Raw genomic sequence first — 26,303 nt, forward strand, 5'->3', positions numbered from 1 at the left:
ATTATTATTTTGCATGTCCCTGTACTTGAACAGTATGAGCGGTTTAACATATATAAAGTGATAAACATGCCCATCGCAATACAAAGTAACAGCTCTCGAACACCAAACACACAACCACTACTTGCAAAATACCAACTTGAGGGCACAGGAATTGCATTTAATACAGATATGACACGATATGCCGTTCTGACTGACAGTGAACTGGCCAGCTGCTCAAATAAGGCCCTAGGTTATTGCGAGGTAAAGTCCGCCCTGTACTCCATACAAATGTCAAAACAATGTATGGTTCATTTATATTTACAAAATCGTAAAGAGATAAATACTTATTGCAACAGGATAGTCATGCCAAATGTTCGCCTACCACTTGCGACGCAGATAACCCCAGGTATTTGGTTATTTATCACTGACCATGCAGTAAGGTTATCTCTCACTTGTCAAGATGTTAGAGGAGTAACTTCGAGTCCATTGATTCTATCACCGCCTGCGGGCATCACTAAGTTACAACGAGGTTGTATAGCGAAAGGTGATTACCTTACTTTAACGGCTCACTCTAGCTTTGACCTTCACCGACAAATAACAGACGAAACAGTTCGTCTTATAACCTCAAGTTTTAATATCAGTACAGAGATCCTGTGGGGTGATTTTGTAACAAAATTACCAAACTTTACAAAACAGGAACTACCTGAACACCTTAAGAGTCTACCAGAGATTCCAATGCCCTCTTTAATAAATGAATTGGCAAATTTAAGGGAGGTCGAAATGCCTGAAGAGGGAGGATTACCTTTCTGGGTTTATGTTGCAATAATCTTAGTAGTACTTTTAATTTTGGGGATCAGTATGTTCATATGTTGCAAATTTGTTAACCTTAAGGTACTTAAGGGTTGGCTTCGCCGAAATTCTGGAAGTAAAGGCAATAATAAATCTGACTACATGGTTGCTTGGAAGAAGCGGATGCTGCCGACCCCTCGGCTAAGGAAAATATCCTGATCACAATCCAAAGTCGATTGAGGCTTCCGCTCCAACAGCTGGAAAAGATTACGTCAAATTGTATCCAGACGTGGACGAAAAATAATGTCGACATGAATTTATATGACTGATATATTCTGTACATAGTGATATTTGAGTTACAATTGTGGATTACGTATATTCTATATGAACTTGTGTTACTATATGATTTGAACTTTTAACAAGCGCAATGCTTGTACATAATGCGATGGACATGACATGTAAATAATTTTAGTCAGCGACGATGCCTCATAAGTGATGGACACTCTCTCGCAGTTTATCTGTATTTTCATCTAAGTGCGTTTTCTTCCTCCAGTTAACATTTACGACGTCTAAAAGTACGATACATTAGTTATCTGGAATGTGGACAATACTTGTACATTATAGTTACAAATGCAGCAACAGGACTTTAGCTATGTAACGATAACATCTCCAAGCACAACCAAATTACTATTGAACTTTGGTTCAACTTTTATATGATTACTCCATGCAAACATATGTTATAACGACACGTTATAACACCATATTGGTTTATCTACATATTATTCCTAAGGCAATGAGTATCGTAAACCCCTGTGACGGATATATCAGGCAGATATATGGCAGGGTCGACAGAATGTAAGCCCTTAGTCCTTGGTCAAGTTCGAGATCCAACTAGTCACCACTTCTAGGCCACTTCAACTACTCACCACTACCAAGAAGACCGATGGACACAGATGAAGAAAAATAAATCGCGTGGATTATTTTGTAAAATAAGAAAAAAAAATAACTCGCGTGGATTGTATTTTTATTTAAATACTCTCTCATTTTTGTTGTTAGGTTACCTTAATATTTTTATTAGCTAAGTTAATCAAGCATATTTCAGAACTGATAATTAACCCCCGGCAAAACTTTGTCGAAATATTATTGTCAAATATTCGCATAGCGCTTACTTGTAATTTTACCCTATGTGCACTCAGCATAAAATTTATAGTAGTCAAATACTTATTTAATGGTTTAAGGCGTTTGCTTACCGTTTAATTATTTTTGTTGCTCCTACTCTAGCATTTAGATTTTTGATCAGATTTTTGATTGCTGTTTTTGCATTTAAGTTAAAAGCATTAAATCAATTAAATATGATTTAATCCTTTTTTTCTAGAAAGGGGCGAATGTTATACTTTAACGTTTACCCAGGTCATTATAATATCTAGCATTCCATCTTTCATGTATATTCGTACATTTCAGTTTATACATGAAATACCTTAACCGGTCACACAGGTATATGGGCATTGGTCAAACATATATTTAGAAAGAAGCTAATAATAACTATGTCCTCATGTCTAGACAGTCAAAGGTCACACAGTTGTTATAAAACCCAAAGCCCACGGTACTGTGGCGCGCACTGTTAGATAGATACCTGTAGAGTACACACATTATTTTCCCAGCCAGCAATTCTGCGTCAGGGTGTGCTGTATTGAAAGACATTTTGGGATTATATTACTATTAACTGTTTCATCTAGTTTGACTTGTATATACGTTGATACAGAGAGAGGCTCGCGTGTGATTATTTCTGCATATTCTAGTTAACAATTAATACATTATATAAAACCGACAGTGTGTTTGTTTATTTTCCATCTCTTCTCGTTTCACATACATATGAACTCTTGATTACCCACCAAAGACACAACGCGAAGGAACAATATTCTATACGATCACGTAACACCAGCCGTAGGGTAACATTTGTACACACTACTGCATCATAAAATTCCCACATTTATATAGAAAGATAATACAATTTCCTATCAATATATTTAACATAAATTTTTCACAAAACATACTTATGTATAAGTCTATAATTTGAAATATGATATTCTAATTGATTAATGGTAAAATGAAAAGGAAATAAGAAATTTAAACTAAGTTATTAGCTCACCTGAGTACGAAGTGCTCAAGGTGAGCTATTGTGACCGGTCATTGTCCGGCGTCCGTCGTGCATCATGCGTCGTGCGTCAACATTTGCCTTGTTAACACTCCAGAGGCCACAGTTGTGACCCAATCTTTCTGAAACTTGGTCAGAATGTTTGTCTTGGTGATCTCTAGGTCAAATTTGAAACTGGGTCATGTGGGGTTAAAAACTAGGTCAGTAGGCCAGATCAAAGGAAAATTTTGTTTATACTCTAGAGTCCACAGTTTAAATTTGAAACTCATGAGAGTGGTCCAGAATATTTGTCATGATAACTTATAGGTTAAGTTCGAAACACTCTAGAAGCCACATTTATGACTCTAGCTTCATGAAACCTATTCAGAATGTTTATCTTGATGATCTCTACGTCCAGTTCGAATCTGGGTCATGTGGGGTCAAAAACTAGGTCACCCGATCAAATCAAAGGAAAAGCTTGTCAACACGCTAGAAGCCACATTTATGACTCTATCTTCATGAAACTTGGTCAGAATGTTTGTCTTGATGGCCTCTACTTTAAGTTTGAATCTGAGTCATATGGGATTCAAAAACTAGGTCACCCAGTCAAATCAAAGGAAAAGATTGTTAACATACTAGAGGCCACATTTATGATACTATCTTCATGAAACCTAGTCAGAATGTTTGTCTTGATGACTTCTACGTCAAGTTTGAATTTGGGTCATGTGAGGTCAAAAACTAGGTCACCCGATCAAATCAAAGGAAAAGCTTGTTAACACTCTAGGGGCCACAGTTGTGACCAAATCTTTATGAAACTTGGTCAGAATGTTTGTCTTGATGATCTCTAGATCAAATTTGAAACTGGGTCATGTGGGATTAAAAACTAGGTCAGTAGGCCAGATCAAAGGAAAATCTTATTAATACTCTAAAGTCCACAGTTTGAGAATTGGGCACAATGTTTGTCATGATAAGTTCGAATTTGGGATATGTTGGGTCAAAAACTAGGTCACCACGTCAAATCAAAGGAAAAACTTGCCAACACTCTAGAGGCCACTTTTATGACCCTATCTTCATCAAACTTAGTCAGAATTTTTATCTTGATAATCTTTATGCCAAGTTTGAATCTGTATTATGTGAGGTCAAAAACTAGGTCACTAGGCCAGATAAAACGAAAATCTTGTAACACTCTAGAGACCACATTGTAAATTTGAAACAAATGAGAATTGGTCAGAATGTTTGTATTAATAAAATCTAGGTTAAGTTTGAATATGGGTCATCTGGGGTTAAAATCTAGGTCACCCAGTCAAATCAAAGGAAAACTGTGTGTGCGCAATAGGGGCTGCATTTTTGACTGGATATTCATGAAATTTGATCAGAATGATTTTCTTGATAAAATCTAGGTCAAGTTTGAATCTGGGTTATCTTGGATCAAAAACTAGGTCACATGAACTTATCAAAGAAAAACCTTGTGTATGCAATAGGGACTGCATTTTTCATTTGATGTGCATGAAACTTAGTCAGAATGTTTGTCTCTATGACATCTCGGACGAGTTTATATCTGGGTCACATGGGGTCAAAAAACTAGGTCACCAGGTCAAATCAAAGAAAAAGCTTATTTACACTCTAGGAGCCACATTTTTTATTCTATCTTAATAAAACTTGGTCAGAATGTTTATCATGAAGTCTTGAATGATTTCGAATCGGGGTCACGTGGGGTTAAAAACTAGGTCGCTAGGTCAAATCAAAGGAAAAGCTTGTTTACACTCTAGGGGCCACTTTTTTGCTCCAATCTTCCCGAAACTTTGTTAGAATGTTTGTTTTCATGGTATCTTGGATGAATTCTAATCTGGGTTATGTGGGGTCAAAAACTAGAACACTAGGTCAAATAAAAGAAAACGCTTGTTTACACTCAAAGTCTAATCTTAATGAAAATTGGTCAGAATATTTGTCTCCATGAATACACTAGGTCAAACATGTTTAAAGTGTTATGGTGTGTTACTCAGGTGAGCGACCTAGGGCCATCTTGGCCTTCTTGATTTTTAGATTACAACACTTGAAGGCAAGTGCTAACGAATATTACCAGTTCATTTTATAAAAATATATATAAGGTATTGACAATATTTAGTTTCCAGAAGAAGATATGTCTGTTTGGGAAAGACTGTTTAGGCACGTGTCTGTACATCATATAGGCAATGTCATTCAATAAAAATGAGATATACCAGTATCAGTTTTTTTAACTGAGCAATCCGGTTTGGGTTAGGGCGTCAATTTGACCGAATTTGGTGTTGCTAGACCAAGGCTGTTCCCTTGTCGAGTTAGGTTCGCTTCCTTGCTGCAACTGAAAGAAACATATCCAGATTTTCCGAAAATTAATCATATTGGTGCAAACTGCATAATTAAGTAACCTAATCGTTAGTCGTTTTGTTTTCAATATATATACTTGTATGACCTCTGAAAGAAAGAAATTACACGTTTACTTTACTGGCCGCGCTCGTGTATTTTATAGACCGCAAACCAGATTTCCAACACTCTGTGACAGATTAGCACTTCCTGTTTCACTTGTTCAAATATGGAATTTGCCAATAGCTCGAGGAGAACAAGTTAGCACTGTGTTACTGACTCATTTTTTTTTAAATATTGTAGCAGCCGACACTGACAGGCTTGGATGTGACGGCGACGGCAATACCTGATGGTGTCCAGGCAGCAGAACCTACGCTTGCTTCCTTTACAGTCACTGATGCTAACGATGTTGCTGGCATAACATGTAGTATCACAGCACCAAATGACGTGCTATTCCAGTTAACGGGAACAGCACCAAGTATGTGATAAAGTTTTGTTTAAAAGGCTTTTTTGCATAAATTAAAGACCCACCTCGGAATAACTGTATTCTTTTGTGTTTTCAGGATGGTAAATATGCCTGATTTGCACCAAAGAATGAGATAATTACAAACTGACAGTGGTATATATAAAGCCAAGCCAATGTGTTTGATTTCCTAGCATTTTATTGAATAAATTTGGCGGTATACAAAGTACATGACGTATTTTATTACGTTAAGACCATACTTTGTTTCTGCATTGTAATGTAAGAGTTATTTATCTATTTTTTTATACATTCATGTTTAAATACATGTATTTTCTAAATGAGACTGACTGAATAAGTTAGTAGATGAAGTTGCGAAAACACGTTTATTCAGGAAGGGCCTAAACTGTCAACATGCCCTCTTGTAGTATAGCTGTATCATACCTGAACTATCAAAATGTTTTTATGAAAATTTGTGGGGAAGAAAAGTAGGTCTTTAGGTTGTAGTGGGTCTTTAAAAGAAATTATTATTGTGGCTGATTTCTGCCCGTTCTGAGATGGCATGACAGTGCGAGCACCATAACAAAATGGCGAGATATTTCGTGTCGCCACATTAGCTTGTATGCGCAGACGTCAGAAGAAGACGAACTCTGACAATATACCATAACGAAATGGCAACATATTCAACACACTGCAAACGGCGCATTTCATACCTCATATTTTCGTCTCGATGCCTGTACAAAAACATCAAAATGTGTACTTCTGACTTACCGCTTGGTGCCTCGAAGCTGGCAGAAATAATACCTAGACCCACAATATCATTTATAAAACAAATGTACAGAAAATAACAAAAATAATAAATCCATATCCTTTAGTTGATATTTTTAAGTGACCAGTAAAGAACATACAATATCTTACACACTTACAGTACATTTTACAATGTGACTAACGCAGTAGATTTTTTGTCAAAGGGATTCAGCAGAAGTTATGTCAACACCATTAATGGTACTTACACCAAAGTGGTACTTAAGCATTTTGGTACTGCGTTGTGGTAGTGACCAAAATATGTTGGACACAACATTACCAAAATGCATTACATATGTACACACATAACGTAAAACTGTATTACTAATACTTTGATATTTCATTATATAATAACAAAAAGCGTACGTTCTAGATTACATGAACACACAGTGTGAATGATTGTCGTGAGCTTTAGCGACCAATCGCTATGTGCGTAGATAATTCCATACGTGATGACTTTTTTCATCCCCAGTGGAAAAAATCCTTACTACATGTATGTCTTTTAGTTCACATGCCCAAGAAAGATAAACGATAGTTCTAGTCACATTTCACCAGATTATCTTTGGCAAATGCTCTGTCCAGTACATATATCATTAGGAGTTTGGCTGGCGTCTTGACAGGGTGAAAATGAGAAGAAGAAAAAACATTTCGAGGACTAAAAAGTGACGGAATATCTTGTCACGTCCGCGGATTTTGGCGCCTGGGAATTGCCATGTATTTTTGTGTTTTCGCCGTAGCAACGCAGCAACGCAATGAGTCAGCAAAACTCTTCTTAGAATTCCTCCAGATGGTGCACTTCGAAGAACGATATAATTTACTGAAGGGTAGCGAGTGGCCGCAAATGTCATGGCCGCCATTGCGAGTTCAGATGAACTAGTACCTATACTGTGAATGCTGAAACACTTCTGTTTTAAATAAGCATTCGATTTACCTTAGTTGTGTAAATGTGAAACTCATTTTGGCAGTGCAGTCCCAGAAAGCGTTGTCTCCTTTGTATTCCCAATTCAGCCTAATTTGGAACTGTCAGGATACGAGTTATATGACCTTGGGAAGTGCCTACGCCTTTAGTATCTTGAACAATGAATTGGGTCCAATCGCTAAGGTGACTATGTCTTAGACTAGCTGACAAACGATGTAGAATGTCCTTTGTTAAAACGTAGATGTGGTGAGACCAAATATCTCATATATAGAATTTTCCCCTGGCTACCTTGACTAAATGATTCGTATACCAACGATTCGTAAATGATTTCTATTAGGAGCTAAATAATTTCAGGGATCAGGCAAATCACTATATGTTTTAAACTAACAATCTTCAATTAACAATAATTCTCAAACTCCTATAGGGTGGAGACTCTATACTTGACTGGTCTTTTTGTTGAAGTTCCCGTCAGACAATGTCTTTGAATCAACAACATACGAGTCCTATCGCATAGATACTCGGCCTCTGTCCTCTTAATTGAAGTTGCAACTCTTTATGATTGCCCTGACTTCTGGATGCTGATCACATGTAACATTCAACTACCATATAGGTATATCCCCGATGCCTTGGTTGTACTTCGCTAATAACGCTGAACCGTCTATAAGCTGGAACTCTCCTACTATCTCAGTAGATTACCAAACTCTGGGTCTCTGTCTCAGCTTTCCGAGGCTCAGCCTGTATTTACTATCGTCTATAGCATTCAACTACCGTTAAGGTAAAACTCCTATGAACTTCAAACGTCTTCTTTTTAATAATTTATCCGCCCTGTCAGGGTAGTTGCAATAACTTCCCTATCAAGGTACTGGGATAAATTCAGTTGAATCCTCGATGTGTCTTCTCCGATCGCTGAATACAGAATGATCTCTCCGTCATCCATCTACCTATTTTTACCTTAGCAGACGTGAGCTTTGATTGGTGCTATTTATAGAACTTGTTTCTGATTGGTCAAAATTTATACATAGTATTTTACGACGAGTACTTGCTCTAACAAATATCTTGTTCCCTTTAACTATTGTATACAATTGAATGTGTGATGCTGGGATCCAGCTAACACTGTAATTAACCCAAATCATCAATATATGACCCAAATCCTATTATTTACAGCAATTCAAATATAATTATAGCAATGATAGCATGAAAAGGGAGTCAAGCACTATATGTGCTTATGTGTTACGTTATCAATATATAAAATATACAAATGATTCTGACAGGAACTCTGTACCAAAATGCGCAAATACCACTTTGTGGCTAACTATTAGAAACTTAAACATTTTCACCAAACAGAACTAATATAAAATAAGGCACTGTCTAAATCGGGAATCGACATGCGAATTAAAGTTGTAAATTCATCATTATGAACACTTTGCTTTTAAGTCACCTTCTAGAAAGTGTGTCACATATTTGTGAGGGATACTGTTTGTATTACGACTCAAACTTTCCCCCATTTAAGTCGTTATAGCGTGATTACCCCCCCCCCCCCCCCCCCCCACTTTCGCACCAAGATGAGCTCTGCTACTATTCCCCCAAGAACTTAAAAACACTCAGTACCCGTGATTCCTCCTTGTCTTCGAAATCTTACAGTTGTCAAGCTACTGCACTTCCGCTAAATATCATATGTTCGCAATGCACACGGCCCTGTCTAGATGGGAAATTACTCGTGTTTACCACTTTATTCCTTTGTTTTCATTCAGTTGGTGCAGTTCACCTTTCAACATCATTCAGCTAGCCGTAACAGATGCAAATTTGATATTTTAAACTAGAAATTGTTATAATTGATATGGCACAAAAGCAACCCAATAGTCATTACTTTGTATATAATGTGAGAAACTTTGAGGTTCGGTGTGTTGCGTAGACGCTTGTTGATACAAGGAAAAAGCGTGCTAAACGCTCAATGCACTTGCCGGAAGGACACTTTTTTTATTTGGTAGTAAAGTTTCATTAGAAATCTCGCATGTTACCATAGAGAGAGCTATCATTTTTTGTCGCTTCGCTTTTGTCGTAATTCCTGACATCAAGGGGTAAAATTTCTTGCCATGTTAAAATTGAAACTTGTAGAGGACTACTACATCTAATTTGGAAACTTTTTGTTTGAAACAGAAATAAGATTATAAAGATACAAACAGTTGGAATAAGTTAGTGTGATATTTCCTCTTTGGGTTTCAAAGTACATTGTCTTTTCTCTTTATTTTATGTATTCAATTCTGTTAATATCTCTTGCCATGGCTTTAAAAATAGTTTCCATATAAAAACTTTTACATAGATATTGACGTGAAACCAATTAGCGGAACGACGTTGGAGGCGGCATCTGCACCTTATGAAGTAGAGATATTGTGTGATGACGACGAAGCTGCAAATACAGTCAGTGGCATAGTAACTGTGCCTCTCACCAACACGGTATGTAAGACCTTTTCGTTTTCTGTTATGTATGGTGGCTGATTTCTGCCAGCGTTGTGATGGCGTTCCGGCTTTGACGTGAAAGTGAAAAGACAAAATGTTTCCTTCTGGTGCGTTAACGTGCTGATTAAACCGTAGCCGTGACCGGTGCGCTTTAAATATTTTCTTTTCTTTCTGACACGTTTTGATATATCGTTCTGACGAGCCAAATACAACGATGCGCCACAACGAGGAAATCTAAAATTTTTTTTACCTTGGCGCTCGTGCAAGAACGCCAACACGAAGCTGGTAGAAGGCAGTCACCACATTTATAAAGAATGAGATCTCGTTCTTCAAGGGTCGAAAACACCGACTCCACCTTTTTATTTGCAATTAGTGTCATCCAACTATTCGTTATTCAGTCAAAACTGTATACAAATACCACAGGAGGCCCGATAGGGTGGTCTTCACAAGTCACATAGCAAGCAGCATTTACATAAATGTGTAAAACGATCAGGTTGCCAGCTGATAGTAAAAAATCTTACCTCAAACTTAAAGTATCCAAAGCCTAGTGAAGGATTAATTTATGAACAAGACATCAACAGGTATCGGATTGTATACAGATTTAATTACTTCATCAAACCATATCTGTAAAATCGGAAACTGTCTACCGCTAACGACTTCTACATGTACAATTACGTGTGATTTGTACTAAACCAAAAATGAAAATTTAGCATTCTGATATTTAAATAATCTTGCCATTTGAATATTTTGCCCTCTCGTTCGGCAATTCGGCAGTCTTCGGATGTAAAAGATTACTTTGTGTAAAAAGCCGCAGAATGCCGAAATCGCATTTTGAGAATACGTAATTTTTCGATATTTCTTACGGAACCATTCTCTTAAATCAGCAACTTTTACGAACAACTACACAAACTATCACTTTTCATTTAGCCTCCTGTGTTTGTTGATATGCCAGCTACACTGTCGCCGGCCATATCGGATGCTACTGACACTGATACCCTTCTACACAGCTTCTCCGTCACGGACTCACCGACGGCAACAATTACGTGTTCGTATACCGCAACCGCTCCATATGACGATGATTTTGACATCCAAGGAACACCACCTGGTAAATCATATGAGCCGCGCCATGAGAAAACCAACATAGTGCGTTTGCGACCAGCATGATCCAGACAGCCTGCGCATCCGCGCAGTCTGGTCAGGATTCATGCTGTTCGCTTTCAAAGCCTATTGCAATTAGAGAAACCGTTAGCGAACAGCATGGATCCTGACCAGACTGCGCGGATGCGCAGGCTGATCCGCGCAGTCTGGTCTGGATCCATGCTGGTCGCAAACGCACTATGTTGGTTTTCTCATGGTGTGGCTCAATTATTATTACAATTATAGGCTTTGTCTTTGTTTTATTTTTGATGGGTTTAACGTCACACCGACACCGACACTTCCTCACATTAAGAATTCACCGTCCCTAGTTGGGCGGCTCGAACCCACATGGATGAGGGGCAAGTGATTTGAAGTACTTGGCCTTGGTGCCCCCTACAATTATAGGCATTCCAGATATATTATTTATCAATCTTGTGTTTTACTATAATGCAAAAATGTTGGACTTTTTTGTTCAAAGCAAAATGCTTAATTTACATGTTAAACACTGAGTGATAACACACATTTTTAGCATGTTAGAAATTGATATTTGAAACCAACTTACAGATACGTCTGCGTCAGTGGCGCAAATGTCATTCAACTTTAACCCAAACTAACCTAAATTTAAGAGTTAAATGCAGTTTTTATTTCTTTTGAATGATGATTCCCAAAGTACTTTAAACTTACTGATAGATACGTGAGTGATACCTGTGAAGTTCCTGCTGGCAATAGTTGTCGTTTTGCAGTTATGTTGTATCAATTACAAAGCTTTCACATAGTAAAAGTTTGTTAAACATTGTTTGGTGACTTGAGGGATTTGAAAAATTAATTTCAGAAGTGTTTGTCAAGTTCGTTTTTGTCGAGCCCGCTTGCGGAAGCGAAGACATAGTTGTCCAAATGGCTGTTCGGTGTATGTGCGTGCGTGTGTGTGTGCGTCAGTGCGTCCGTGCGTGCGTCCGTCCGGATTTGTTTGTCCGGACCATAACTTTGACATGCATGGAGCAATCTCGTTTATATTTGGCATGAATGTTAATCTCAATAAGACGGAGTGTCGTGCGCAAACCGCAGGTTCCTATCTTAAAGGTCAAGGTCACACTTGGAGGTCAAAGGTTAAATTCAATAATGACTTTGTCCGGAGCATTTCTTCTTCATGCATGGAGGGATTTTGATGTAACTTGGCACAAATGTTCACAACTATGTGACGGAATGTCATGCGCAAGAACCAGGACCCTAGATCTAAGGTCAAGGTCACACTTAGAGGTCAAAGGTCAGATACAAGAATGACTTTGTCCAGAGCATTTCCTTTTCATGCATGGAGGGATTTTGATGTAACTTGGCACAATTGTTCACCATCATGAGACGGAGTGTCATGTGCAAGAACCTAGAATTACTTCCCTTTGTTGTTACTTTAAATAGCTTATATTGTAACTTTTTTATTACTGGTCAAGACCACTTTTCTGTAGTACAATATGCATGTTACATCCAATTTTGAGGTGTAGTTTGACCTATCTCTATTGGTAACGATTTTTGTGTGGACTTAGATTTTTTTTAAAGATTTACTTCCCTTTGTTGTTACTATAAATAACTTATATTGTAACTTTTTGCAATCATTTTTTATTTGGCATAAATGTTTGCCTCAATGAGACAGGGTGTTATGTGCAACTCCTAGTCCTTTTGACAGCTGGCAGGCTCGACATATTGCCCGTGGGCATCTAGTTTTGCTTTGCAGTACCATCTGTATTTTATTGCAAGGCAACCTCACACTCAGTCCAAATAATTGTACTCAAGAGTTGAATATCGTTATATTTTTTTTGACTGGTCGAAGGTAGACAACGTGAAATATCAGAATGTAAAATCGGTCTACCCGAGGTCTCATTATTTAGACAACCTCACACTTGACCAATATTGCAAACGAATGACTATAAATAATCTCTAGCCACCAAGGACTACATTTTGGCTCCCTGTTGCAAATGCGTACCTAGATTCTTCAGTACTAGTAGATCTAAAAAAAAAAAATACGGACATTCCAAAAATACATATCAAATAAAAGTTGGAAGATTAATTTCAAATTTGGAATTGCACGCGAATGATGAAACGGTTAACATTTTCATGTGATGCATTATTATATAAATTGCGAAAGTACTAAATACTTCTATCACTTAATGACTTTGAAATGGTATTATTGAAACCCTGGTGCTTACATGTGTAGTGTGAAGTCATGTATTCACCAAAGCACTAAAAAAGCATAATAGATGTATTTGGAAAATGACTTCTGTCACTAAAAAGAAATTCTGTTTGATTGGACTAATTAAGGTAGTGGTCCGGTAATGACAATCGGCACTTTCCGTTAGATTACGCATGATCCGTATGCGACTTCGGCATTGTCCGGTTGTTAATACGTAATTGTACTAAAATTGCCGATTGTTTTTACAGATCCACTTCCTTAATTATGTCAGCTGTTTTATAGCAAGTAAACATTACACTTGCCCGATATTCAAACGAACGTTAGGAGAATACTTATTCCAGATTCATACGCCGAATCGTTAATCAAAGTAACAAAGTTCCTTTTCAGATTTTGAGATTTGGATACTGGCTGCAAATGATCTGAATTACGACGTGGATTCCTCGGTACCAGTAACTGTAACTTGCACTGATACATTTACAAGCATTACTGAAGATTTCACTGTAGACATTTATGATGAGGTATTAATGTACTGAAAACATTACTTGCAGCTTTGTGTATAAATTGTTAGTAGTTTTTTTTCGATCAATTTTCACGAATGCTTTGTTCCTGTCAGGCTGAAATTTGCAATGGCAAAAATACTCAAAGCGAAAATAATCATAAATTAAATTTTTATATCTGAAGTAAAATGTTTAATAATGGTAAATATGTAATTAAACTAAATTTCCCTGTCTGCTGTATCTTTGTTAAATAAGTAGGCAACGAAATATCTGTAATTTTTTTCCAGTTAAGCAATTTTGTTTTTCATTATTTTAGGATCCGGTATGGACCGGGTTTCCGGCTGCCGCATACCAGTATTTATCAGATGGAGAGGCTTCGGCAGTTTCTTTATATTTATTTTCTGTGGCTGACTCGGATGACACCATGCTTTGTGCAGTGGACCAAACTTCTCCGGAAGCAACACATTTTGAAATAAGACCATTAACACCCCCTGGTAAGTAGTTTTATTGTTCAATCATTTTCAGCTCGATTATTGGACGAATACTATTGCATTCACCCATTCGTTGGCGCCTGCGTCAGCATCAGCGTTGGCGTCGCGATTTGGTTACGTTTTTGTATGCAAACTGGTACTGACTCGGTAACCACTTGTGGAAATGGATTGAAACTTTACACACTTATTCACTGTAATGATCTGACTTGCAGTGCTAGACTTCATGACTCTACTTTCCTTTTTTTAAAACAAATTTTTGCCGCTTTTTCGACTTAGCAATTTCGTATGTAAGCTGCGATCTCAGTATAAGCTAATGGGAATGGATTGAAACTTCACACACTTGTCCGCTGTGATGATCTTACATGCATTACATAGGGTCAATAGCTCTTTTGCATTTTTTACAAATGTATGCCCATTTTTTCGACTTTTGTGTTCATTCAGTGAAAAGGTTATTGAATAGTCAAGCGTTGTTGTCTTCCGACAGCTCTTGTTTATCCAATGACAAGCGAGGAATTTAATGACAACATGTCAAGCGAATTTTCAAAACATTTCCAAAGGCTAGTTTACGTCCCTTTACCACAAACTTAATTCCATTAGTAACACATGGTTTATAGCCTTTACTTACTTTTATTTATAAAAATATATGTCTTAATCATATCTAATACTATTTAGTTATATGTCATAATTTTCTAATTATTATGTTTGCGATTGTCTCTATGAGTCTTTTTAAAGATATACTAGATTCAAATTTCACATTTGAAATTATGTAAACAAAAAATAAATATTTTTGTGCATTAACAATACTAAACATAAGGTTTAAACCAGTACACACTCAGTACTTGTATAGCTAAACGCAGTTTAAATGGGTACGACCATTAAAAACTGGAAGATTTTTTAACAAACGACTATTACTGTCTACATGACATTTAATTTTGAATGTAACTCTACATACACAATTAATTTACATATTTAGGAAAGTTAAATACATTTGATGAGGATGTTTTATCGTTGGAGTAAATATATGGAGATAAAATATTTTAGTGAATGATGGGTACCCGACATTTTTAAATATTTATATCTTTATCTCACTTGTGGATGAGAATAACAACCTGCAAAGTACTTTCTTGTTAAAGTGTATAGAGAGTAAAACTTCTGCTACTCGGCTAAATGATTTTATTTCTGTTGCAACTATTGTTGTATCAGATGTTGAAATAGAAAAAAATAAGAAAAGCCAAGTCTACGTTTCATACAACAGACATAAAAACCAGAAAAAGTGTCCTGAAGTTAAGCACGAATCGCTTTAATTTCTTTACAAGACATTTGCCCGTCTGTCACTAGATATTGAACATAACTTCACCAGTCTAAAAGCTTTTAAAGTATAGTTTCCATGGCCAACATTCCAATACATTGACCAGTTGTATCGGCAAAAGTAGTCTCCCTTGAATATACACGATCTAACTGTTTGTTATGTTTTTCTTTTCTCATAAACATGAAGAATTCGAATTATGGTATCAGGGTAGTCCACCGGCAGCTTTAGACTACACTGTGGCGTCATCACATGACGTGTCCATCATCTGCAACGACGGCGCATCATACACACATACTGAGGTGTTTACAGTTGATCTGGAAAACAGTGTAAGTTAGACTCAACTCCCGATATATTACATTCATTTGCTAGTACAGGTAAAAGCAAACAAGATGTTTCAAGGAGAATAGATTAAACACGATAATTTGATTAGATCCCGTTTTGTTATATTCCAGTGATTGGGCGTTTATTAAAATGAAGTTATTATAATATTAACATGAATTCAATTTTATTGTAATATCGTTCGAGCCTCACTCGGGACGTTGAATTCCTCATGTAAGGAAGCCATTCACCTGGCTTACGGAAGGTCGGTCATTCTGATGAAATAATGCAAGGAGGGATACCTGGGGTCGTCCTCTACCGGCATCAGGAGCTGGAAAGTCCCCATATGACCTATAATTGTGTCGGATTGACGTTAAACCCAACAAAAACAGAATTAATGTAATATCACAAAACATTATGACTGTATGTGTCAATTCAGTTGAAATTGTAGTATGAAGGAGTACGTAGGATTAGAAAATATTCATTATCGTTTCTACCCCTCCCTCTTCCCTTATTACACAGCCGCCGACGTTCACCAACCTGCCCAATGCGTCGCCGACAATTTCAGAGTCAGAAACTACCAAGACATCTCTGTTCACCGTGTCTGTCTCTGACAACACAGGTAATCTTTTTGTTTACATTTTTACTATGTTCTCTGTCCGAGAATCTTCTCAATATAATTTGAATGAGAAAAAAATCAAAAGCTAGCTAATTATTATTTTTTCTTTTAAAATATTTTCTCAACATCAATTTTATTTTAAAGTTAAGCAGTTACGCTGATAGCGTAAGTCTGTGTAGGACCACTTAGGCCGTTATGGCTTGACTATTCGGGATGAATAAGGTGGGTTATTGCACTTTCCTCTGCGTCCGCGTTCGTTATTTATGAAGTCCATTATCTTCTTCATTACTTAAGATATTCAATAGAAACTTGTTGTACTTGCTCATAGTGACATTGTACATTAGTGTGATAAGATGCGTAAGTCTTCCTTTAGTATTTCCAGAGTTATACCCCATTTAAGTAAAAGTTTTTCGAAGAGCAAAATAAGGTGTTTTAACCATTACAGATACTATGTTAATTCTTTATCCATCTTTTAGGAAAAACACAAGGCCGCGGTATCAAGTCCCATAACTCTACATGAATTTTAACAAAATCAGTCCCCTAGTAAGGAAATCGAGGTTGAAGTTTTGCGTTCAGATTGCTCTCTCAAAGTCAGTAAAGATATTGAATTTTAAAATATTAAAATGAATAAAACATGATGAAAGGTGCACATGTCCTATAACTTTGAATTGTATTTTGGCAAAGTTAAGCCCCTTTTTAGGACTTGAAAAATGCAGGCTTAAATTTTGCATGGAAAATAATGCAGATATTTGATTGAACTTTCATATAGATGATGGGTGCACTTAAAAAAAATCACAACAACAAACCTTATAACTCTTACATGAATTTAGACAATATACCCCTTGCTAGACAGAAAATCTATTTTATTGACAAACCTTCTCTTAGTCGAGCATGCTGTTATGAGACCTCTCGATGGGGAGATACACGGGGAATAATTAATACCTATCAGTTATTCGGGATAAACTGTATTACAATACGTAAAGTAGTATAGTATATAATTCATTTTTCCTTTAGAAGAGTTTGATACCAGCCCCTGTGAGTAAGATTAAAGTGTTATTAGACTGTAACGCTGTCTTCCGTATGTATATTGTGCCGTTCGTAGGAATTTCTGTAACCTTTACCACATTTCGAGGTGTATGCGTGTAGCACATTCTGAGGTGTAGATTTCTTAATTAAGCCAGATTTGTTCATGAATTTGGAACTCTGATATGCATCCTCCCCAGGACTCAATGACGTGTATGTGTTTTATCTTTACAGAGGCATATTGTTACCTTTCTGATACTGTCATAGCTGCGGGTATTGAACCCCTGGAGAAAGGCACTGTGGCATTGCCCATTACAGGTTAATACATTGATACTATCATAGCTGCATTTATAGAACTGTATAGTATAACTGGCAGTGATCTCATCACAATTGCATGGAATTCACGGATCTCTTGACAGTAACAGATGGAGAATGTTTGACATTTATCTCATACAAATAATTGATGGAAAATGTGTGTGATCAGTTATATGTGCAAATAGTTTTGAGTTTGGGTCACTTATGTCACGCAAATAACTGATAAAAAATGTATGTGATCAGTTATACATGTGCAAATAATTGCTTGGAGTTTGAATAAGTTGATAAATTTTGTGTCCACTTATATATGAAAAGTAAGGGCATGAGGTAGCAATACGAGTAAAGGAAAAAACCAGCATACAGTCAAGCTAATTTTCTCATTCGGTATATCACCATTTTAACCTTTCTGGTATCCTACGATTTTTAAACATGACACGCCTGGTTGATGTGTACCAAGGTGGTTCTATTATGCGAAGTTTTATATAGCCTTTGTATATATGTAGCTCCTCTCTACGGAATACGAGTTCAGTAGTATTTAAATGAAATATATTTCTATTGCAGAATATGTAGTGTATGCCTGGCATACTACTGGCTTTGACAACGAAGGAAGGTCAGGGACGATCACTGTAGACGTGTCATGTGGTGATACTGTTTCTACTATCACTGAAACACTGACAATAAATATCCAAAATTCAGTAAGTAATAAGTACTACAACCAGTGGAAACCGATATAAATATATGAAATCTTGGTGAGTAGCAAGAACTACAAACGGTGAAAAATTGGCCATAAATATGTAAAAACTCAGTAGGTATCAAATACTCAAATCAGTAAGAAACTCTGTAAGTAACAAGTACTACAGTAAATGAAAAATAACAAGCAATATACATAAAAAAACTCAGTTATTAGAAAGTACTACCATCAATGAGAAACTGGCTTTAAATGCATATAAAAACTCTGTAAGTAGCAAGTACTACAGTAAATCATTGAACAAAAAACTCAGCAGAAAGTCACCAAGTACAATAAGAGAGAAACTGACCATAAATATGTAAAATCTCAATGAAAAATAAGTACTAGAATCAACTTCAATTTTATTGGGAAACCGACTATCAATATCAAAAATGTTCAGTATACAGGTAGCAAATACTACAATCGATGCGAAAACGAACATTTATAAAGAAACCGACCGTCAATATAAAACTACTCGTTAAAGCTACAGTCAAACATACGGATATGTCCGTGCGTTGAGGTACGGTGCGGATAGGATTAGTCTGTGGGTGTATAACTACGGAGCAGTACGTCTTAGTACGGGAAAAATGGTGAGAAACAGGAAACAAACAAAAATACAGGACGCGAATAAGTACGGATAGGTACGAGGTACTACGTTTAATTACGTTTTACTGCGCTTTGCAACTTGCCCAGCGCACGGACGGGTCTGCGGTAAACTACGTTGAACTATGCTTACGGCTACGGCGAGGTACGTAACAGTACGGATAACTACGTTTAAGTACGTTTAACTACGGATGAATAAGTTTCAGCCAAGTTGGACTAAAGTCACGCTCAAATGGCTACGGTTCGCTCAAACTTTTGTGCATGTTCAAAAGTTGGAGAAACTTGCAAGTTTGGAATAAGTTTTGAATACGTTTTGACCACGTTTTGGTACGGATTAATACGAATGACTACTCTGAGGTACGGCTCAGGTACGGATCGATACGGATTAATACGTTTCTGTCCGTAGCTAGACGTAGCTATCCGCGCCGTATGTGTGACTGGGGTATAAGTAAAAACCGTTAAAATATAAAAACTTCCTACAGCTGGGTTAACAGTTGTTGAAGTCAGAATTACATTTTTCACAATGCCCTAGTGAAGACCGTTTCTTAAGATTTCACAGTATAAAAAAATATTTGTAAAACAACGCCTTGTGTTTCTCCAGAGGTTCCATTTAAACACTTTATTAAACTAATGTTTCTCTATAATATGTGTTATTCACGGTTAAAATTATATTTCTCCCAAAGTTCCATTGAAAACAATTTAAATGGAGGTGTTTTATTTCAATAATGTGTTCAATTGCCAGAATTAAGTTTCTCTCCCAAAAGCACCTGTAAGGTTTGTCAGTAATGTTTGTAGTAGTAATCTAAATTTCTACCAAGGTTTAAGTAAAAGTAATATATAAATGTTTCCGAGTAAAAATTGAAAATTTCACCCTAGGCTCCGTACGTGTCATTAATATTTGTAATTGCTATACAATATTTCTTTCCAAGGCACCAGTAATAACTAATCCCGGAGGATCCTACACTGTATCTGAAGAAGAGACTGGGACCTTGACAATGAAAACAATTAACTTTGAGAAGTTTGATGCGGATGATGCAACATGTACCATGACAAATGCTGATGGCGGTCCTTTTGATGTTACCAGTAAGTATCATTACAGCATAGCATATAATGATGGCGGTCCTTTTGATGCTACCAGTAAGTATCTTACAGGATGACAAATAATGATGACGGTCCTTTTGATGTTACCAGTAAGTATCATTACAGCATAGCATATTATGATGGCAGTCCTTTTGATGTTACTAGTAAGTATCTTACAGGATGACAAATAATGATGGCGGTCCTTTTGATGTTACCAGTAAGTATTTTACAGGATGACAAATAATGATGGCGGTCCTTTTGATGTTACCAGTAAGTATCTTACAGGATGACAAATAATGATGGCGGTCCTTTTGATGTTACCAGTAAGTATCTTACAGGATGACAAATAATGATGGCAGTCCTTTTGATGTAACTGGTTAGTATCATACAGCATGACAAATAAGTTCATATTTACAAATCTTGCCTCTGTTTTCATCATGTTACATGGCAACCAGCGACGGCAGTTTTCTATATTGATGATAAGTGAGGATCACACTGTGTTGTAAAATATTACGTCATGCGGCAATTACTAGTGTGATCTTTTTGATATTTTCTACGAGTTCGTCACAGCGTAGCATACGAAATGTGTCCTATTTGTAAATAATAACCCAAGTCATGACGACTGCTATTGTGGCAAATGATAAGTGTTCTTGTGATGTTGTCGGTGATTGAATATCACACTGTATTGCAAATAACGACGTTAGACTTTTTAATGTAGTCATATCGCTATTTGTCAAATAATGTCTAAAATACAAGTACATTCTCACAGTAATAGTACACTGGCGATATCAAAAGGTAAGATCTTGTCAATGATGCAGAATCGTCAGAATATTATCGATGTAAATCAAGCGGGCGTCAGTTTTAAGTACCAATTTGAAAATAATCAAATTGGATACATTATTCATCCAATGATGTTTTGTCTGTCCTATGCCATATTTGTCACAAAAATATAATCTATTGAATACTTGTTTAATAGTAACTAAAATGCATTCATCTTACGAATTAGATCTGTTAAGGCTTGTATTTTTAGCTCGACTATTCGAAGAATAAGTAGAGCTACCATACTCACCACGGCGTTGGCGTTGGCGTCGGCGTCACACCTTGGTTAAGTTTTTCGTACCAGTCCGCATTTTGACTTAGTCTTTTGAGAGAAAGCTTTGAAACTTTCAACACTTGTTTACCATCACCATGTCCAGTTTTAGGCAAGAGTACATAACTCCATCAAGGATTTTGGCTGAATTATGGCCCCTTTTAACTTAAAGATCCTGGTAAAGTTTTTCGTACCAGTTCATATTTTGTGTAAAGTGTTTGACATATGGCTTTGAAACTTTTATCACTTGTTTATTATAACAGTCTCTATCTATAGGGAAGAATACTTAACTCTGTCAGCTATTTTGGATGAATTATAGCCCTTTTTGTACTTGGAAATTGGTACAATTTTCGTGCAAGTCAGCGTTTTGTCAAAACTATTTGACATGTGGCTTTGAAACTTTGAACACTTGTTTGTCATCATGATTTCCATCTATAGGCAAGAGTACATAACTCTGTCAACTATTTTGACTGAATTATGGCCCCTTATGGACTTAAAAATCAGTTAAATTTTTAACACTAGTCAATATTTTGCCTAACCTGTTCGTCATATGACTTTGAAACTTTGACCACTTGTTTACCATCATAGTCTACATATGTAGGCAAGACTACATAACTAGGACAAGGACTTTAGCTGAGTTATGGCCCTTTTTGACAAAGAAATAAGTTACGTTCCGCATACCATTCCATATTTTGTCTAAACTGTTTGATATATGGCTTTGAAACTTTGAACACTTGCTTACCATCATGGTTACACATTGCCATATAGAGCAAGACTTATCCAAATGCACAAATACAGGTACACTGTTTGTCTTATCTATTATTTTTCTTTTGTCTGAAAATCTCTGGTAACATTTTGACCCCATACTTCAACCAATTCTTCGAATATTCGAGCTCTTGATCTACCCCATCCCCATTTAGATTTTTGAAGCAAACTGCTCGCTTTATTTTTCCACTACAGTTACTTTTTTTTAGGGGGGGGGAGGTGCGGGCGCTACCTTGCGGTGTAAGGCTCTGGTTGTAGTTGCTGTGTTTTGTGCTTTTGAGAAATCTACCCTTACTTTATTGTTGTTTTTTTTACAAAGCAACTAGTAAGAACTTTATCTTTACAATGGTTACAAAACGTGTATGTTGCCGCGTAATGTTGCGATACGCATATTGTGACCCAGGCATCGCTTAATTCACTCGAGTCGAATACAGCATTCCGGATCATTAAAGCTTCTATTATAATTTTGTGATGCTATTTTGAACAGATAACCAGATAGTGAAGACTGCTGGAGTGTTAGATTACGAGACGAAGGATGCATATAGCCTTGTCGTCAGTTGTACAGATGGTGTATTGACAACTACAGATACCTTTACGGTCAACGTCGAAAATAAGGTTCACATGCGTTTGCTATTCACGCTCAGTTTGCATGTCAATTCAAATTTATACAGCTTTTCATTTTAAGTATTGGACCCGTAATGACTCTCGGCAATTTCCGTATGTTTATGCAGTTGGCATTCTTCCTACGTAAATGAAGCTGAAAGCTATCGTGACTTTCCGTAAAAAGAACGGAGAATGCCGAAATCACATACGGAGATTACGTAATTTGCCGATTGACATTACGGGTCACTGCCTTGAACTGACAGATAGGCATATTGTTAAGACCACCAGTTTCCTGGAAATCAAACACGTGTAAATATCAATTTCATTTAAGGTGGCATCCTCATTTATATGAACCGTAACTAGAGTAAAAAAAAAATCAATATCTTTAGCAGTTATTTTGATTACTTTAAAAAAGAAAAGAATATAGGCCCTTAAGTGCTTGTTTAGCTTTATTAAATTGTACGATGGATATCAATTGATTATGTCCCGCTTCAAAGAAGAGGGGGTATATTGCTTTGCTTATTGTCTTTCGATCGGTCTGTCAGTCGATCGGTAGACCCATTAACTAAAGAGTGCTTATGGGCAAATTCCATAGGATGATTATCTGTTTTTAGCTCAACTATTTGAAATTTTTAAGAAATTATAGCTTTTGTAATCACCCCTTCGTCGGCGTCGGCATCAGCGTTCGCGTCTACGTCACAAACGTTTTGCATATAAGCAGATTCCTCAGTAACTGCTAATCCAAAATGCTTTCAAACGTCACACATGTCTTCGGCAGCGTGAGATAACCTTTCGGGACAAGTAACATAACTCTAGATTTTGTTTTGTCAAAATTACGCACCATTAAACTTAGAATTTCAGGTTAAAGTTTTGCCAGCAGGTTTCTTAAAAACTACTCAGCCAATTGCTTTTGAACTTCACACATGTATTTGGCATTATACAATGACCTGATATGGCATTTAGCAACGTAACTCTGCCTTTGCTTTTGTCACAATAATGCCCCTTTTCTGATATAGTTTTGTGCCAGTTTTGCACGAAAGCATGTTTCTAAGTATTCATGGTATTTACTCGACCAAATGTTTTTAGATTCCCCATTCATCTTTGACATCATGGAATAACCTCACATGGTAAGTTTCATAATGCATAATGCTGGCTTACATTTTTGCAAAATTATGCCCCTTTTTCTTCTTAGAAAAGTTTGCGAAAGCTTTTGTGTGCAAGGTAGTGCAAGGTTAAAGGACTTCAAAAATTCAAACGTGCTGTCATTTGACACCTCTTGTTAGTAGATGAGGGTCAGATGTCAAAGGTCAAGATCACAGTGACATTGTGACTGAAAACGGTCTGATCGGCTTCTTAGGACAGGAGATCAAAAACTGCACATGTCTTTAGCAAATACTTAGTTTTTTTTAAGTTTGTGAAATAAATATCCCCGTACAAGTCAATACGAATATAATTTTATTATATTAATAGTATTTTCTTTTCAGGGCCCTGACATAACAAACCTCCCTTCGGCATTTGAAATACCAGAAGGACAAGTTGATAGGCTTCAGTTACTTGGTCTTACACTGTCAGAGGATGCTGTTGATTGTTCACAGGTAGCTCCAGTTGAGCCGGAATTCGAAGTACTGTATGAGCCATCCACAAGCTGTACGTTTATATTGCTTGTTTTAACTTTCAGGTGTGGCCAGAAAGCCACTGATTATGAGACCACGTCTTTCAACGATATCAGTGCTATATTTGCAAAAGGACTATAATTATAATATCTTGGTCAAGCTATGGCTGGGAGACCTCTTAGAAATTACACCAAGCCTTTCTACTTTATTATGTCTCCCACCAACCAGTGGTGTGTGTGTGTGTGTGTGTATGTGTGTGTATGTGTGTGTGTGTGAGCGTGTGCGTGTGCGTGTCCGCACTCTATAAGTCGAACAGTTCTCATCCGATCTTCACCAAACTTGAACAAAATGTGTTTAACAATAAGTCCTCGGCCAAGTTCGATAACTAGCCAAATAGGCCCAGGCACTTCGGAATTATGGCCCCTGAATTACCGGAAATACTGATGCCAGTGATACATGTCTTGGTGCATGGTTGACTGAGATACATAATGAAAGGCCATTTACTCCAAAACTATCAAAGGTATATTTTCTGAGTAAACAGTATACAAAGACTGACTTACTATTCAGATGATAAGGCAGTTGTGGGAGACATGCCCTTTTCTCAAATGGAACTCTAATTAAAACTTTATTTACACTATTGGCTATGTATTATGTGGGTCAAGCTACGGCCGGGAAACTTTTGAGTAATAAAACAGTTATATTTGTAGTATGGATTATATATCTTGAGAGTTGGCCGAAAAGTCTGAAAAATAAAACCTCACGCCTTTCGTCAATAGTACTCTTGTAATTACAGTATGCACTATACATTCTGTGTGACAGGCCACTGAGCTATGAGCCAACGCCTTGCTACAGTACCAGTGTTATATTTACAGTATAAAATATATATTATATGTTGGTCAAGTAGTGGCCGCAAAACCCCGAGATAAGAATCCACGTCCTTGAACAATAACAATGTTATATTTTCAGTTACCAATATGCTAGTTTTATGTGGGATAGACTGCGACCGGAAAATCCCTGAGTTATTCATATTAACATTATGGAATATTTATTATGTGGGTCCAGGTGTGGCCAGGACGCCTCTGACTTATGAAACCTTGCTTTTCAACAGTATCAATATTATATTTACACTATGGACTAATTTTTCTTTTTGGGTGTGTGTGTGGGGGGGGGGGTCAAACTGTGGCCGAAAAGCCCCTAAGTTATGAAACCACGCCTTTCAACAATATCAATGTTACATTTACAGTGTGGACTATATATTATGTGGGGGAAGCTGTGGCCGGGAAATCCCTAAAGTATGAAACCACGCCTTACTACGATCTCAATGTTGTATGTACTGATACCCTGTCTGGAGCACAGGGCAAGCAGAAAACATTTACGATCAGCGTAGTCGATAACGAGGCACCGGTTTTCGACAATATTGCAGGTATGATTCTCATGATACTTCATTTTTTTTTCTATTTACCGTTCAAACAGAGAATGAACATTGCGAATATTTAAGTTTGCCTGTAAAGAAAATCAGTAGGTCTGCAAAAATGATCTTCTTTAAAAGATCAAAGAATTATGTGAATTAGTCTATTTTCACGATAATAGATTCTTAGTGTAATAAAGCACGGTGACGTGATTCAAATACTCAAAGAACTTGGTGATACGAAGTCTATAAGAGTGAAATAAGACTCTTATAGATTTTGTATCACTAAGTTCTTTGAACATTTGAATCACGTGACCGTGCTTTATTGAACGTTCTTAGTGGATTATTGAAGCTTAGAGTAAAATATGATATAATCATAGTGGAAACTATCAAAATAAAATATATTTATCACTGGAACGAAACTATTCTTGAATACAGAAGCATTTGAAGTGTAAATAATTGAACATTTTCATCAATACAAGTGTATCATTAAATATTGACCCCGGTTGAAAATTGACCCCAATGATCAAGATTTTATGCTAAAATGTTGGCGGGGTCAATTCTCAAGATTAAAATAGGACCTTTTGATTAAAATTTAATGTTAAAAGGTTGAAGTGGTCAATTCTCAACATTGAAAAAGA

The 26,303-nt window shown here is 36.7% G+C and overlaps 1 protein-coding gene across 1 annotated transcript in view; it reads left to right on the forward strand.

Moving 5' to 3' along the window:
- LOC123540435 (uncharacterized) overlaps window positions 1-26,303 on the forward strand; it is an 80,694-nt gene that overhangs the window by 34,607 nt on the left and 19,784 nt on the right. The window contains exons 16-28 of the mRNA XM_045325464.2: window positions 5,546-5,720; window positions 9,746-9,879; window positions 10,810-10,987; window positions 13,589-13,719; window positions 14,015-14,192; window positions 15,685-15,824; window positions 16,339-16,438; window positions 17,693-17,776; window positions 18,335-18,468; window positions 20,033-20,186; window positions 22,526-22,653; window positions 24,126-24,288; window positions 25,498-25,677. Coding sequence (XP_045181399.2) covers window positions 5,546-5,720; window positions 9,746-9,879; window positions 10,810-10,987; window positions 13,589-13,719; window positions 14,015-14,192; window positions 15,685-15,824; window positions 16,339-16,438; window positions 17,693-17,776; window positions 18,335-18,468; window positions 20,033-20,186; window positions 22,526-22,653; window positions 24,126-24,288; window positions 25,498-25,677 — 1,879 coding nt within the window. The remainder of the gene's footprint in view (window positions 1-5,545; window positions 5,721-9,745; window positions 9,880-10,809; window positions 10,988-13,588; window positions 13,720-14,014; window positions 14,193-15,684; window positions 15,825-16,338; window positions 16,439-17,692; window positions 17,777-18,334; window positions 18,469-20,032; window positions 20,187-22,525; window positions 22,654-24,125; window positions 24,289-25,497; window positions 25,678-26,303) is intronic.

The sequence above is a fragment of the Mercenaria mercenaria genome, chromosome 16 (assembly GCF_021730395.1).
Source record: "Mercenaria mercenaria strain notata chromosome 16, MADL_Memer_1, whole genome shotgun sequence".
Taxonomy (NCBI): domain Eukaryota; kingdom Metazoa; phylum Mollusca; class Bivalvia; order Venerida; family Veneridae; genus Mercenaria; species Mercenaria mercenaria.